Source organism: Lissotriton vulgaris, chromosome 7 (genome assembly GCF_964263255.1).
Source record: "Lissotriton vulgaris chromosome 7, aLisVul1.2, whole genome shotgun sequence".
Taxonomy (NCBI): domain Eukaryota; kingdom Metazoa; phylum Chordata; class Amphibia; order Caudata; family Salamandridae; genus Lissotriton; species Lissotriton vulgaris.
Genome location: NC_141695.1, coordinates 827,252,656 through 827,268,338, shown reverse-complemented (window position 1 = coordinate 827,268,338; position 15,683 = coordinate 827,252,656). Strand labels below are relative to the sequence as shown.

Here is a 15,683-nt window from a genome sequence, read left to right as displayed (position 1 = left end):
GCTCAAAGTTCCGGTGTAAGAAGACCCTCAAGCATCGTCGGGCCGCTCGACTCCAGGCCCAGTTGTCGGCGCCCCCGGCGCCCCCGCCGGACAACATCTTTGAAGAATTTGAAGAAGACGACAATGTCTTTCAGGTTTCGGACTCTAGCCTTGCGTCGGAGGGAGATGACTACGACGCGGGAGGTGAGGAGTTTGATGAAGCCGGCGACGAGGTAGGGGACGACGATGGGGCCATTGCCACCGTGGGGGATAGCTCGGAGGAAGAGCACCCTCAAACTGACTCAGGGGTCAACCCCCAACATACGGCCCAGGTCGAGGGATCGCCTTCGGGCCTTACCCAAGACCTTGTTAAAAGTCCAGCAGCCCCGCCTCTCGGCCCGGCCACGGACATTTCTGATGCGCCACTCCCGTTGAAGAAAACGAAAGTGAAGCCATCGGGATCCACACCATCGGTTTCGAAACCGAAAGTGAAAGCTCCACTGGTGGGACAGAAGGCTCTAGAGGCGTCAACATCTAAGAAACTCAAAATGGCTAACTTGAAGAGCCACGCCAAGATGGCCGACCCCAAAGCCTCGGGGTCGACGCCGAAGGCAAAGGCGGCCAACGCGGCTGCGTCGGCGCCGAAGATGGTCGAGGTCGATGACCCGAAGAAGGCTTCGAAGAAGCGTCAAGGCGATTCCAAAGCTCTGGCTGCGCCGGCTCCGGCCGTCGGGGCCAAGGATGGCACGGTGTCGGCTCCGAAGACGGTGCCTCCAGCCGACCCGACTCCCGACTCAGGGAAATCGTTCGAAACGGTCAAGCCCTCTCCAACCTTGACAAAAAAGGTCGCGGAGTCCCTGCAACGGATTCGGAAGGACGCTGTGGTTCCCGAACCGGAGGGCGTGAAGCCGAAGACCGCATCGAAGCCGGCAAAGGTGCTAACGCCTATCCGCTTCACCCTGCCGCCAAAGTCGACGCCGAAAGCCTTCGCTCCGAAACAGGCGGCGGACGTGCCCTCGAAGGGGATGTCGACGTCCAAAGCGTCATTGGTGGTGTCGAAGCTTCGACTCCAGCCACTCGCGGAGGAAGAGCGTCGAGAGGTCATCATCGACGCCAATACTGGGAAATTGTCTCTCCTCAAACGGAAAATCACCACGGAGCCGGTGTTGGAACATTTTCGAATTCCTCTCAAAAACAAAAAGGACTCGGCGGGCACTTCGGCCCCTATGGAGCCTTCGTCTCCCAAACACGTAGAACGTTCTCCAACGCGTTCCAACGCGGGAGAGGGTGACGATGAGGAGGAGGTCGAGTACAACTATCCGGCGTACTCGGATCCGGAGGAGGAGCATGAACCTTGGTCGGCCGGAGCTGACCCAGACGACCCGCAGTCGGGTCAGGAACCACAGCTCTTTGCGGCAAAAACCTCACCGACGGAGGACTCTGCAGCCTTCAACGCTTTGATTGAGAGGGCCGCAGCTAACCATGATGTTGAGCTCCACTCACATCCTGTGGATGTGGATTTTTTGTTTGACACTTTCTCGGTGGCCGAGAAGTCAGTCAAGACATTGCCAATGCTCAAAGGAGTACTAAAGCACGCGCCGGAGGTCTTCAAGGAGCCCACTCGGGCACGTGTCATCAATCCTCGAATTGACAAAAAGTATAAGGCAGCGCCCTCGGATCCAACATATATCAAGGGACACTTGCCACTGGACTCTTTGGTTGTATCCAACGCTCGGAAGAGGGCGAATTCACAGACCACTGGTGACGCTCCTCCCCCAGACAAAGAGTCGAAAATATTTGAGGCCTCAGGGAAAAGGATTGCTGCGCAGGCAGCTAACATTTGGCGCATTTCAAACACGCAGGCCCTACTTGCACGCTACGATAGGGCTCACTATGACACCCTAGAAACACTGTTGCAGCACTTACCTGACCAGTACAAGGAGGCTGGGGAAATGTTAATTCAGGAGGGCAAGCTAATCACTAACGCTTCCATCAAATGTGCGCTAGATGTGGCTGATACAGCCTCCAGGGCAATCAACACTAGTGTGTTGCTAAGAAGACATGCATGGCTTCGGATATCAGGCTTTAAACCAGATATACAAACAACCATACTGAACCAAACAGTTAATCCTGACCACCTGTTTTGCCCCGAGGTGGATGCGACACTTGAAAAAATGAAGAAAGACACAGACACTGCTAAGTCTATGGGGGCCCTCCAATGTCAGCAGTTTCGGGGTGGTTCTTTTCGCCGCTCCAATACCAGAGGCACCTCAAGGGGTCAGGCATCGCAATCCACACAGTACTATAAGAGCAATACCCAGACCTCATACACCAACAAGGGTAGAGGTGGCTACAGAGGCAACAACGTCAAGGGCAGGGGACGTGGAAACAACAGCTCCAGGTCCACCACCGCCAACAAGCAGTGACGTCTTGTCACTGCCCCCCGACCACACAACACCGGTCGGGGGGAGACTCCAGCAGTTCCTGCCCACGTGTAAATCCATCACCACGGACAGGTGGGTCAAATCTCTTATCCAGTACGGTTACTGTCTGGAACTTACTTCCACTCCACCAAACATACCTCCAAGAAGCCGTCCTATGTCCGGCGAGCACTTGCACTTGTTGCAGCAGGAGGTCAAAGTCATGCTGCAAAAAGGGACAATAGAGCTCGTTCCACTGCAAGAAAGGGGAACAGGGGTTTACTCCCTGTATTTTCTGATCCCCAAAAAGGACGGATCCCTCAGGCCCATCCTGGACCTCAGGCCCCTCAACTGGTATATTCTCTCGGAGCACTTCCATATGCTCACGTTACAGCAGGTACTCCCTCTGCTTCAACAGGGGGACTTCCTGGCTACGTTGGATCTAAAAGATGCATACTTTCATATCCCCCTGCATCCTTCCCACAGGAAGTATCTCAGATTCACGATCCAAGACCAGCACTACCAGTTCAGGGTTCTGCCGTTCGGGGTCACCACAGCGCCAAGAGTCTTTACAAAGTGCTTGGCGACTGTGGCGGCGCATCTACGTCGCCAGAACGTCCACGTCTATCCTTATCTGGACGACTGGCTCATTCAGGCAAAAACAGAGCAGCAGTGCGCCGACCACGTGTCCCGCATATTCATCTCCTGCACGATCTGGGATTCTCGCTGAACTATCCAAAATCCCATCTCCAACCCGCCCATGTACGGCAGTATCTGGGTGCGACAATAAACACACTGGCAGCCACTGCGCAGCCAAACTCAGTGAGAATCGCCAATATCCAAACGCTGATCCAACGATTCAGACCTCAGCACTCGCTTCCAGCGAAGGTGTTCATGCAGTTGATAGGCATGATGGCCTCCTGCATCTCCATCGTCCCGCACGCGAGACTACATATGCGTCCGCTTCAGGAGTGCCTGGCACGTCAGTGGACTCAGGCTCATGGGCAACTGACAGACCTAGTGTTGGTGAGCGGTCGGGCGTACAACTCTCTGCATTGGTGGAATCCACAAAACCTTTGCTAGGGCCGACCGTTCCAGGAGCCTGTGCCACAGATTATCCTGACAACGGACGCTTCTCTCCAGGGATGGGGAGCGCATGTACTCCATTACACGGTGCAGGGACTATGGACACTACAGCAGAGGAAGATGCACATCAACGTTTTGGAACTGATGGCAATCTTCATGGCCTTAAAGGCATTCAAAGTACATCTGTGCAGCAAGGTCGTGTTGATCCGGACGGACAACATGACGGCCATGTACTACATTCAGAAGCAGGGAGGAACACACTCTCCGCAGCTGTCTCATCTGGCTCAGAGCATGTGGAAGTGGGCCATTCAGAGGAACATCTTCCTCATGGCGGAGCATCTCCCGGGCAAAGACAACCAGATGGCGGACCTGCTCAGCAGGCACAGCCACCAAATGCACGAGTGGGAGATACATCCATCAGTACTCCAACCGTACTTCCAAAGGTGGGGTCATCCAGAGATAGACCTGTTCGCCACAAAGGAGAACGCAAAATGCCAAAGCTTCGTCGCCAGGTTCCCACACCGGCAATCGCAGGGCAATGCGATGTGGATGAACTGGTCAGGCAGATTTGCGTACGCTTTTCCCCTAGCACCTCTGATACCGCTGGTGGCACGCAAACTCAGGCAGCACTCGATGACTCTCATCCTGGTTGCTCCAACGTGGGCTCGCCAACCATGGTACACCACGTTTCTGGAACTCTCCGTGGTACCACATCAAAGGCTTCATCTCACCCCCAGCCTTCTGACGCAGAGCCATGGCGACATTCAGCTCCCAGATCCGCAACAGCTCAACCTGGCGATCTGGCTCCTGAAGTCCTAGAGTTTGGCTACCTCAATCTTCCCCCCGATTGCATGGACATCATTCGGGAGGCAAGGAAGCCCACTACTCGAGCTTGTTACGCGGCCAAATGGAAGCGGTTCGTCATGTACTGTGTAAACCACGATATTGACCCACTGGACGCTTCCATTCAGAACATCATTTGCCACCTGTTCCACCTGTACCAATGCAATTTGGCGTACTCTTCCATCCGCATTCATTTGTCTGCGATGGCAGCATAACTTCAGAATAGGCAACACCTATCACTTTTTAAGGTCCCTGCTATCAAGGCTTTTCTGGAAGGACTCAAAAGAGTCATTCCACCACGGACACCACCAGCTCCGGAATGGAACCTCAATGTGGTTCTTACAAGGCTGATGGGTCCTCCCTTTGAGCCACTGCACTCTTGTGAGCTTCAGTTTCTGACTTGGAAGGTTGCTTTCTTAGTAGCAATTACATCGCTACGGAGGGTCAGCGAGTTGCAGGCGCTAACCATCCAAGAACCTTTCTTCCAAGTACACGCTAACAGGGTGGTGCTCCGCACCAACCCTAAATTCTTACCCAAGGTTGTATCTCAATTCCACATAAACCAGACAATTGAGTTACCAGTGTTTTTTCAGAACCCAGAGTCACTGGCGGAGCGGATGCTCCACACCCTTGATGTTAAAAGAGCCTTGATGTACTACGTTGACAGGACAAAGGATTTTCGTAAGACCAAGCAACTTTTTGTTGCATTTGCCTCACACCACAAGGGAAACGCTATCTCCAAAGCTGGGATCGCTAGGTGGATCGTGAAATGCATTCAGATCTGTTACGCTAAAGCTAAACGCACTCTCACAATTCCACCAAGAGCCCACTCCACCAGAAAGTTGGGGGCCTCTATGGCTTTCCTAGGTAACATTCCCTTAGAAGATATTTGTAGAGCAGCCACATGGTCTACCACACATACTTTCACTAAACATTACTGTGTAGACGTGCACTCTAAACAGCAGGCAGCTGTTGGTCAGGCTGTTCTCAAAACACTTTTTCAAACTGCTGCAGCTGGCACGGGCGGCCGCCGCTAATGGAGGGACTGCTATGTATTCTATGCACAGATATGAATTCAGCAGCCCACATGCCTCGAACTGCAAATGCTACTTACCAGTATGCATCTGTTCTTGGCATGTAGGGCTGCTGACATTCATATCGCCCGCCCTCCTCCCCGGCGCCTGTAGCAGCTGCAGTATTCATTTACATATATTTATATGCTCTTAGCATGGGCATCACTCACATACTTCACTCCATCTCTGCCAATGGCTAAAAACAATCTGGGGATGGAGGCGATGCCCATGCGCACTGTAGTCCAGGGGAGGAGCCACCTATCTCGTGATACTTCGAAGACTCTTCCAGGACAACAATGTGCAATCATCCGGACCCAACACTAGGCGGCGATCTATGCACAGATATGAATGTCAGCAGCCCTACATGCCAAGAACAGATGCATACTGGTAAGTAGCATTTGCATTATTGGTTAGTAATACAGCTGAGTGGTTGAGTACATGCTGCAGAAATCTGTGTGAAACCTGCAGGTCATGGGTTCAAATACCAATATGACAGATACGTTTTTTAAAACTTTCTGAGGTCGATACAATGAGCACTTTTGAGTTGATGTAACACATTTAAGCATCAATCTGCTTTTCACTTTGTGGTCGTGTGCACTCTGCAAATATTCTATACTATTGTTTTTGGTATTGACCTATCAGGAAGATCCCTGATTGGTGGTTCTGTTAGTATTTAGCTAATTGTTTGTGCTCTTCTATCAATTTAGGGCGCTTCGGGTCTGGGATCCACTCTTTCTTCACATTCCTGCGATTCCTAGTCTTCCTGAACCTAATGGCCCTCGCCCTGATCTCAGCGTGTGTCCTGGTGCCTACCATCTTCTTCACCCAACCTTCAGGAGCTGCCGGTCCCAGAGGTGAGTGAGGCCCCCACGACTTGGAACTGTACTGTTCTCTATCGACAATATTTTCAGGTCCTGTGGATGGGGGAGTGACCGTGCTGCACTGTATCATTTTTGGCTCACTGGTAGCCAAGAAAATGCCCTTAAATGCAGATGGGGCCACTGAGCCTGTCTGCCTCTGTCCTTTCATTCCCAAACAATAGGCATATAACAAACCATAAATATGGCCCCAACAAGAGGGACCAGCAGATGCCACTTAGTGCGGCACAAATCCTACACCGTTCCTGGTCATCAGCGCCAATTAAAGTTTGAAGAAGGTAAATACTGTGTGGTGGATGGTGGGTCATTTTTCACTCAGTTGCAAACGTTTGGCAGTGCCAGTAGCTCATTGTGACTTGATGGGCTCCCAGCAGCACCACAACAGAAGAAAACGTTCTAGAAATGGGTTACAGCAGCATTGCACAAAGGTCTGTCAGATGGTTCAGTTATTTCTTTTTTAATTTGAATACCTCTGGCAAAGTGCCATTCCAAACAAGTACAATAAAAACAATACAAAACCGCACACTACTATTGCTCTGCAGTGCTGCAAAAAGACAGATAATACATACAAAACACAGAGAAAATATTAAGTGTTACACCACTGAAGTCACAGAGTTTGTGAAAAATCCAAGCCCCACACAAAGAAGAAGTGTATTTTATTTTTTATTTTATTTAATGCGATTTTATATAGCGCAGACATTACCCGAAGGTGTCAGAGCGATTTACAAAAGAACCAGTTGCGTTACATAAGGTCTATGGATTACATGAGTTACATAAGAGATACAAACAGCAGAAAAAAACATTTGCAAATGCACAAGGTAAAAAGTCACTCAAGGAAGAGATATAAACAGGAAAAAAATGCACATGTACAAGTTATAAAGACACTCAAGGGAGAGGTACAAACAGATAAACTTTAGAATCACATACGAATGGTAGTAAGTACAAAGGTCTACTACATATCCTATTGGTTAGAGTTCTATATATACATATAGTAAGTTCACACAAGAAGAGATATAAACAGGAAAAAAATTGCACATGTACAAGTTGTAAAGTCACTCAAGGAAGAGATACAACAGATAAACTCTAAAATCACATAGGAATGGTAGTAAGTATGAAGGTCTACTACATATACTAGTGGTTGGAGTTCTAAATATACAAATAGTAAGTTCACACATGATTACATTTTAACAGCGATTAGGCTTGGACAATTATATAACACATATATACATATACATATATTTAAGGCAGTCCAACAAAAAGAGAGAAACAATTGAGGGTCATCAGGGGGAGTCGGGAGGGAAGAAGGGACGGAACAAAGGTCAATCTAAATGGCGGGTGCTGGTCGTGGGTATAGACGAAGACCATATCCAAAAATGGCAGGATGCACAAAGGTCACCAAAGTCAAGAATCCAGAGGCGGAACCCAGAACGGGTGCTGGTCGTGGGTATAGACGAAGACCATATCCAAAAATGACAGGATGCACAAAGGTCACCAAAGTCAAGAATCCAGAGGCGGAACCCAGAAAGCAGGATTCCATTGAGTAGAGTCAGAGGGGGAGGCAGCCACAAAACCAAAGGCGAACGGAAGGCTATATGATGCGTGCAAAGGATCTGGACCACAGGGGTATCAGTGTCTGTTGAGTTCTCAGCAGGACACAACAGTGTTGACGGTCCACTAGAAGAAAGTCCAGGGAAGTCAGCATGGTAGTTAAGGAGTAGTCTTGGCGAAAAAGGAGGCAGAAGCGAGGTCTGGGGGGGCGGGTGGGGGAGGGCGCACCTCCCAGGGTCATAATGGTACGGAAAAGCCCGGCAGCGTCGCACCACAGCGCCGAGTATATTTGCCAACAAAACGCCCCCATATCTGGAGAGGAATCACGGGACACAGATGTCCAAACTGAAGCGAAGCTGGAGGGCAGGCAGGGGGGAAGAAACTGCTGTCGCGCCCAGAAAGCCGGGTATGATCAGGAGGGGTGAGCCTCGTTCACACTCTTCATCAGCCATCCAGGGAGCTCTCCGAGAGGGAGAACACTGTTGAGACAGGCCCCCGAAATTTTCTGGTACTCACAGTCCTTCATTCCAGCCCTGAAGGCCAGCCTTGCTCCTTCCGCCCTCGACTACTCCAGGGCTGCACCTGGGCACTCAGGCCCTTATAGCCAGGGCAATGTATTCAGCAAGAGAGTGGTAAGGGTGTAGTATGAAGTTGGTGGTGATTTTCTAGCACACTGTCATAAATATAGCACAATGTAGTAGTGCACTGTCATTTACAGACACCACACTTTTTATTGAAAGGACATTTAAATTTTCGCAGACATACAGTTTTAATGATAAAATGATACAGCGCACAAACAATGTGTGGAAACCAAGTTTTAGCAAATATTTATCATTTTCTCATCACCAAGTGGAGTCTTGCTTTAACATCTTTGCTTCCTTCAGCACACTTCGGAATTGCAAGTGAAATATGATTTATGTGGGCTTTCCTAAGCTGATATATTCTGAAATATTTGTACAGTTAATTTACAGGTATTTAAATGTTGTGTGTTAGAAAAAAATGGCATCCGGTAGCATGTCCTTTCACACTAGCTGTACACCAGCAAGATTATCACATAGTTCAATTTACGGAATCTTCTCACTTTGCAGTCAGAGAAAGTAAACACCAATCTCTATGTTAAAATAATAAGCAGCAATTTGTCAGAGATGTACTATGACTTCTGACCTCTGTCTTTGAAGCCCAGCAAATGTGACTAGATAAAACAAAATTTAAAGGTATCTTTATTGCCCATTCACATTCTGAGATCCGGGATGGTTATTATGGGGAAGCTGCAGCACCCACACCCCTACTTCCAGTGCCTGTGTGGGAGCCAGGTTCACCAACATTTTGGTGAGGACCGTGCCAAATCATGTGTCATCAGATCGAGGCCGGATATCCTTCAAGGCCTGTGGGATTCAAATTCAAATTGAGAAAAAAACAACAATGGATAAATCTCCCAGCTTCTTGAACTATGTGTAATCCACAAAGGTATTCATTTTGGATAGGACCAACCAACCAGCTGACCTGCCTTGATCACAGGTGGCAGGGAGAGCAAACCCTAAATTAGGTGGAGGACTAATTACTCCAGACAGTACGTAATGATGGAGCTTTCTCATAGGAGAGAAGCCAGAAAGTTATACACCCTTGCTTGAATGGGAAGAGTTCTATTCTACAATCAAAGCCGGAGTGCTAACATTGCTAAATAGTGATCTATTTTTAGAAGCAATCAGCCACTCTTTGTTGATTTAAGAGGCTTTCTGTTTTACGACATATATTACCACACACATGTTCAGGTTAAATGTTCTAGGGACCAGTACATAATCTTGTCAATGTGAAATGAAATGATAAATCAAAATCCTTCTTCAGGGCACAATTTGCCTTTCCGCTTCCAGGCTTTACATAAAGTCTGCACATTCACTTTCTAATTTGCTTAAGTTATTGTGGGCCAATCATTATGAAGGACTCCTCTACCCGACGAGTGCATTATTTTTAAAAATTGAAACCAGCTTTTCTAATGAAGTCGTCATAAGTGAGGCAGAAGAACTATAATGCATGCATCAGGGATTCATGAGTCCCATCTACAAAGCAGAGGCGATGGACCATCCTTCCTGGCATCCAGCTACAAAGGAAGAGTTACCAGTCAGAGTCTGATGTATGCAAGCAAATGTATAGTTTTGAATGCTGCTGTTCATATATAAGCCATACATTCACGTCCAGCTATTTTATTGCCTGTCATTGTAAAGCACCAGTGAATATCTGCCATGCAGTAAACAGATATTACGGGATGCAAAGATTTAAATTTAAACCCCACATTTAAACCAAGGCAAGGTAAACTCAGTCACCATATTTATAATATATGTGTTTCAATTGCAGGTTTTGAGTTCATGTGTATAAAGTGATAATGCTCATGTCAAAGATGTCGTTCAGTGTGTCTCCCTTGCCATGTGCAGAACTGCTAATGCACCTAACACCTTCCCAAGTTCTATCCAGCCATTGCCTCTGATAATACCTGGAGGGCCAAGGGTGAGAGGGGTCCCCTCGCCTTCCTGAACTGACCTGACCCACTTTCCTCCCCTGCAGTTCTCAATAAAGAGGGATGCCCTCGCACCAGGTTTAATGAAGCCCCGTGCATGAATATTGCCACACCTCACCAGTAAAACATGACCAAGTATTAAAAACCCAGGGTCCCTCTGAGCTTCAAGCCTGAACGAAATGAACTAATTCCCAGGGGTCCCCGATGCTCAGTATACTGTCTGACCAGGGCTTTGAAAGCGCAGCTTTACAGACCTCGGCCTGCCCAGCGCCTCACACTTTATTAGTGGCCCAACCCGCTTTAAAGTGCAGGTGTAGTGACACCTGCTTTGGCACACCTTTCTGCTTCTGCTTCTGCTTGTGTATCCTATAACTTTACTGCAGTACAGTATACCCTGTGCTACCAGTGTCCTTGTGACCAACTCTTGTCAACACTGCTCACTCCTTGACTGCTCCTGCGTGTTCCTTCTCTTCAGAAGATGCCACACTCGCTGGATGGGACCCCCAATGTATGAATGCAAGTGCCAAGGATGCGAGAAGCGACACAGGCGTGTACACATACTTTGTGCATCTCTTCACTGGAAAGGTAACATGGCGTTGTGTGCTGCTGATTCCAAGCACTGGAGTGTGGGAGATGGAGCAGCAAGATGAAAAGAGGAGGGAGGCTCTGAAAGTGGTACCTTGGGTGAGAGGGTCTCAGGGCCTGACCTTCCAGTCTCTTGCATTTTTCAAGGGAAGTACCTCTTTTAGCCAACTATGATTTGACGACTCGCTTTGTCCTGTCAAACTGCGGCCAAAATGCAAACCTCATGTCCCCTAGACAAGGCAAAAGAAGATTAGGATTTCTTGCTGCTTCTCGAAAAAGACCTTCTTCTCGAACAACTCCCTTGCACAATGCACAGTAACGAGCGTCATAGATCGCTTGTGGGTGGGCGCAGACCGCCACAAAATGGCAGTAGCTGGGTTGGAGCGTGTACCCTGATGGGTATTGGGACATGGGCCAGAAATGGCACAGAATGTGACCAGGGGATCTGAAACATTTGACAGGGGCAGGACTTAGACTTTTTGAGTTTATGAAGAAAGATATGCTTTGCAATACTTATAGGACTTTAAAGTCTATTTTGTGATGCAAATAGTTTTTTATGGAAGTGCATGTGGGACACGCTATTCAGATTTGGATTGTATTAGCATTGGAAAAACTTAAAGGAGTACAATGCCCAGAATAACTTGGATTACATTTAAACGATGTTACAAATTCTGGGAGCTATGTCTTCACATCCCCCTGACCTACAGATCAATATGCGCAAGCTCAACTTATTCCTTCATCCTTCAGAAGTCAAGGAACTGATTTTCACGTAATTGGGTAATAATAACTTCAGCCTCAGCACAAATGGAGAATTTAGTTTGTGGTAAATGTGTTTGTGTGAAAGTGTGCATGTGTGTGTGTCAAATGGTCTCATGTTCCCTCTCACACAGAGCCCCCATCGTGTGTTGTCATTTTCTGATGTGTATTTGTTGTGTGATCCCACAACAGGGATTCCTGGAGGCTTCCTACCTCTTCTATGGACACTACCAGCAGAGAGAGGCGGCCAGCTCCAGCTTCAGCATCCGCCTGGCCTACCTGCTGAGCATCCTGGTCTACCTGCTGCTCTGCTTTGCCTGGATCACAAGACAGTGAGTTCACGAGAATGGGTCTGCGGCGTCAATATGGGATATTTCTGGCCTGGCTGTCAAATCTTTGGAGCTAGATGCCTTCTCCCATGTTACATTCAGAGTGCATCACATGATCTCACCTACGAGTAATGGTGGGGATTGCACGATGCTCCATTCCCCAGGAACCTGCTATTTCATTCTGGGGCTTTCTTTTTTTTTTTTTACAAATTGTTGTTTTTGGGTGTGTTATTCAAATTAGTTTAACAAAGCAAACCACAAGTCCACCCATCGTGCACAAAGCTGTTAAAAAATTAATGCCTGTGACAGAAATTTGTGGGCACTGGTGATAAAGGGTTTCTGGTAACGCTAGTGAAATGGTCTGATTACTTACTGGTAATCTTCATTACTCTTAGTCCTTCCCGTCCTCCTCCCAGCCATCACTTGATTAGGTTTGTCCTCACCTTAGGAAAGAAACAAAAATAGGAAATGCTAGTCGAAATCCACACCCGCCCCAGGTGGGAGCTATTTGTGGTAATGAGCCGCCAGGTAAGTTGTAGTAATATTTATTTAACAGGCAGCTGAACCATCAAGTAGAGCAGGGGAATCAGCAGCAGGCACCAACCGACACTCCTGGAACTCCAGGTGCAGTACCCTCACAAAGTCAGGTTCTGAACTGAGGATATTTCAAAACAAGCACAGATTACTACACCATTGAAGGACTAGTATGCCCTCAGCACTTGCTGTAATACCAAGCCATGCTAAAGGCCTACACTATGTGATGACTGGGACGAGAAAGAGAGGACTAAGAGGGATGAAGATTACCAGCCAGTAATCGGGGCATTACCTCAACGTCCCTTGTCCTTCTCACAGTCATCACTTGATGAGGATACCCAAGTTAACAAGGCCTCTGACAACAAAAAGCCTCCTTGACTTTACTACCTTCCCTTCCTCTCCTTCGTTTTTCTTTCTTTATATATATGTACATCCAACATACACTATTAAATGCAGAACATAATAACACAGTGATATAATGCAACACATTTTGATTTAATGAGATTCATGAAAACAAATATAAAAACAACATATAATCGAAGGGCACAAATTCATTTAGATTTCGCATATTGCAAGCCCTCACCACCGAACCCTTTCCCTTCATGGCCAATGCTCTGCAATCGATAGTGTCTAATAAACGTAAGTTCACATGCCCAAGTTCCAGCTCTGCTTATTTCCTCCAATGAAACCACTGAAAATTTTGTCCATGAAGCCGCCAGCAGAACTTTGAAATAGATGGTCTTTCTCGGAGGCAGAGGTCCAAATACGGAACGCTGAACCTCCTGCAGATCTTCAAAAAATATTCTTTGAAAGTTGAAGGTTTTGGGAAGCAGAAACACTCTACGTAAGCAATCTGCCTCTATATTGTTATCCCCTCTGATATAAATTACTGAAATTAACATAAAATGTCTCTCCCCCCAAACTCCTGGAGTGCATACTACTTTGTTGAGAGAATGAGAATGTGTGCCTCCCTGGTGATTTATCTATGCCACTGTTACTGTATTGTTGGATCTTACCAAGATATTTCACTTCTTGAGAAAAGGTTGGAACTTTTGAAAACTCTTCTATCAGCTCTCTCCAATCCGAGGATCTGGCAACTTCTCCCCAGTTCCATTTCCCTTGTACTGCATGCTCCTCCAGGTTTGCACCCCAACCCCTCTTGCTTGCTTCTGTTGTATGAACCCTTGGCTGGGAGGGATGCATTGGAACTCCACCGAGTACATTCTTTGGTTCCATCCACCACTGCAGACTCCCCTTGATTTCCGGAGGGAGAGGAATAACTGTTTCCAAATTCTGACCCTCAATCTGCAGATGCTTGTTCAGGTGCCATAAAAGAGGACAGAGATGCAGTCTTGCCCAAATCACTGTGAATACAAAGGAAGCCATATGGCCTTAAATCTGCATCCTGTTTCTTATAAGAACTTTTTTTGATGACAAAGGGTAACCAACTAGTGTTGGAGTCGCAAGATTCTTTCCTGTGGAAGAAATACCTTGTCCAAGTCTGTGCGGAACCTTGCTCCTATAAATGCGAAATCTTTTTCTGGAGTCATGTGACATTTGGGAAGATGTAATAGAAAACCGTGGTGGTTTACCATAATAATGGTCTCTTGTAATGCTTACAACACCATTGGTTGTGACCAGGCATGAGTCAACCAGTCATCCGCATACAGAAAGACTGAGGTCCCTTGGATATGCAGAGAGGCCACTAATGGTGTCACCATTTTTATGAACACCCTTGGGCCTGAGAGAAGACCAAAGGGCAGCCCCCAAAATTGTCAGTAACTTCTTTGCATGCAAAACTGGAGATACCTTTGATGAACCACTGCCAGGGAAACATGGGGGTAAGCATCTGTCAAGTCTATCTTGACCGTATAATGATCCCTTTGAACCAAGGGTTGTATCCTCTCCATCTTGAACATCATTTTCCATATAAACTTGTTCAAGACTTTTAAATTAATCACTAAGGGGAACCTCCCGGTTAACTTGGGGAAGACAATCGAGTACACCCACTTCCCCTTCTGGAATGGTGGTTCTGGAACAATCACCCTTTTTTCCTGCAGTGCCACTACTTCTTCCAGCACGGCAAGCATTTTCTCAGGAGAACGAGACAGGAGTTGAAATCGACCCTGATTCTTTTATAGTAGAGATGAACTTGGTTCGGCACCTGTGCTTCACTATGTTGAAACCCCAGACATCTGTTGTTGTTATTGGCCACACTTCCAGACAATGGTGAATCCTTCCCCCACCTGGCCAATCCTCCCTAGCACCTCCTGGGTCCCAGCATAGTCAAGTGCGTTGATGTTTAACATTCCCACTCTGACCCTGTTGCTTTGGGTATCTCTGTAAAGGTTTGGACTTCTTTCTGTCATAATTCTGTCTAGTAGGGGTAAAGGTCTAATGCTAGCAACACAGATAGGGCACTAATTTGAGGGACATCAGACAAATGATGGTCATTTTTACAAATCCCATTTGGGACGTTGGGTGTGGATGAGGGTGTGAGGGGAAACTGGGTCAGAGGTGGCTGAGGTTAAGCAATTTCAGGACGCAGGGGTCACCTAAAGCAAGAGGGCATCGACTACAATGTGAGTAGCTGCCTCTGTGCTGGAGCATGATATGAAGCCAGATTGGGCAGTTGTGCAGGAGATAAATGGTGTTAATGTGCAGCAACAACACCTTGCTTTGAAGCACCCATGCATCCAGCATCCTTTCAGTTTCCATGATGTCTTGAGCATCAGACAAACCGAGAAGATGTACTCTGGAACCAGCTCACCACCATTGTGAAGAACTCCAGAACAAAACAGCACGACCTAAAAGCTTTTCTTTGAAGCAGATACATGTGGCACAAATTAATGCATTGAAACCACGGTGAGCCTCAACATATCAGTCAAAGGATGAGGCCATCCTGGACATTTTCCAGTATTGATGCACTGGTAACAACCCAGTGTAGTACTTGGCAAGTATTATAAACTCCTACACTAAACTCAAATAAATTTAGCCTATGTCATGCCAAAGCTTTAAGAAACATCTATCTGGAAGAGTAGACTATCATGGGGCTGGTGGTTACGGCAGGGTGAATAATGCTCTACCAGCTGCTGAGAGTCGGTTTCTGGGCAGTGGCCTTATTGAAGGATACACTGCTC

General features: G+C 47.4%; 1 protein-coding gene across 8 annotated transcripts in view; it reads left to right on the top strand.

Annotated features, from left to right (window-relative positions):
• The window catches only part of TMC8 (transmembrane channel like 8), a 119,687-nt gene that overhangs the window by 40,583 nt on the left and 63,421 nt on the right, over positions 1–15,683 (top strand). For all 8 annotated transcript variants that reach the window (XM_086931102.1, XM_086931098.1, XM_086931101.1 and 5 more), the window contains 3 exons: positions 6,109–6,255; positions 10,815–10,924; positions 11,873–12,012. In XM_086931102.1, the coding sequence (XP_086787228.1) occupies positions 6,174–6,255; positions 10,815–10,924; positions 11,873–12,012 (332 nt within the window). In that variant the 5' untranslated portion in view covers positions 6,109–6,173. The remainder of the gene's footprint in view (positions 1–6,108; positions 6,256–10,814; positions 10,925–11,872; positions 12,013–15,683) is intronic.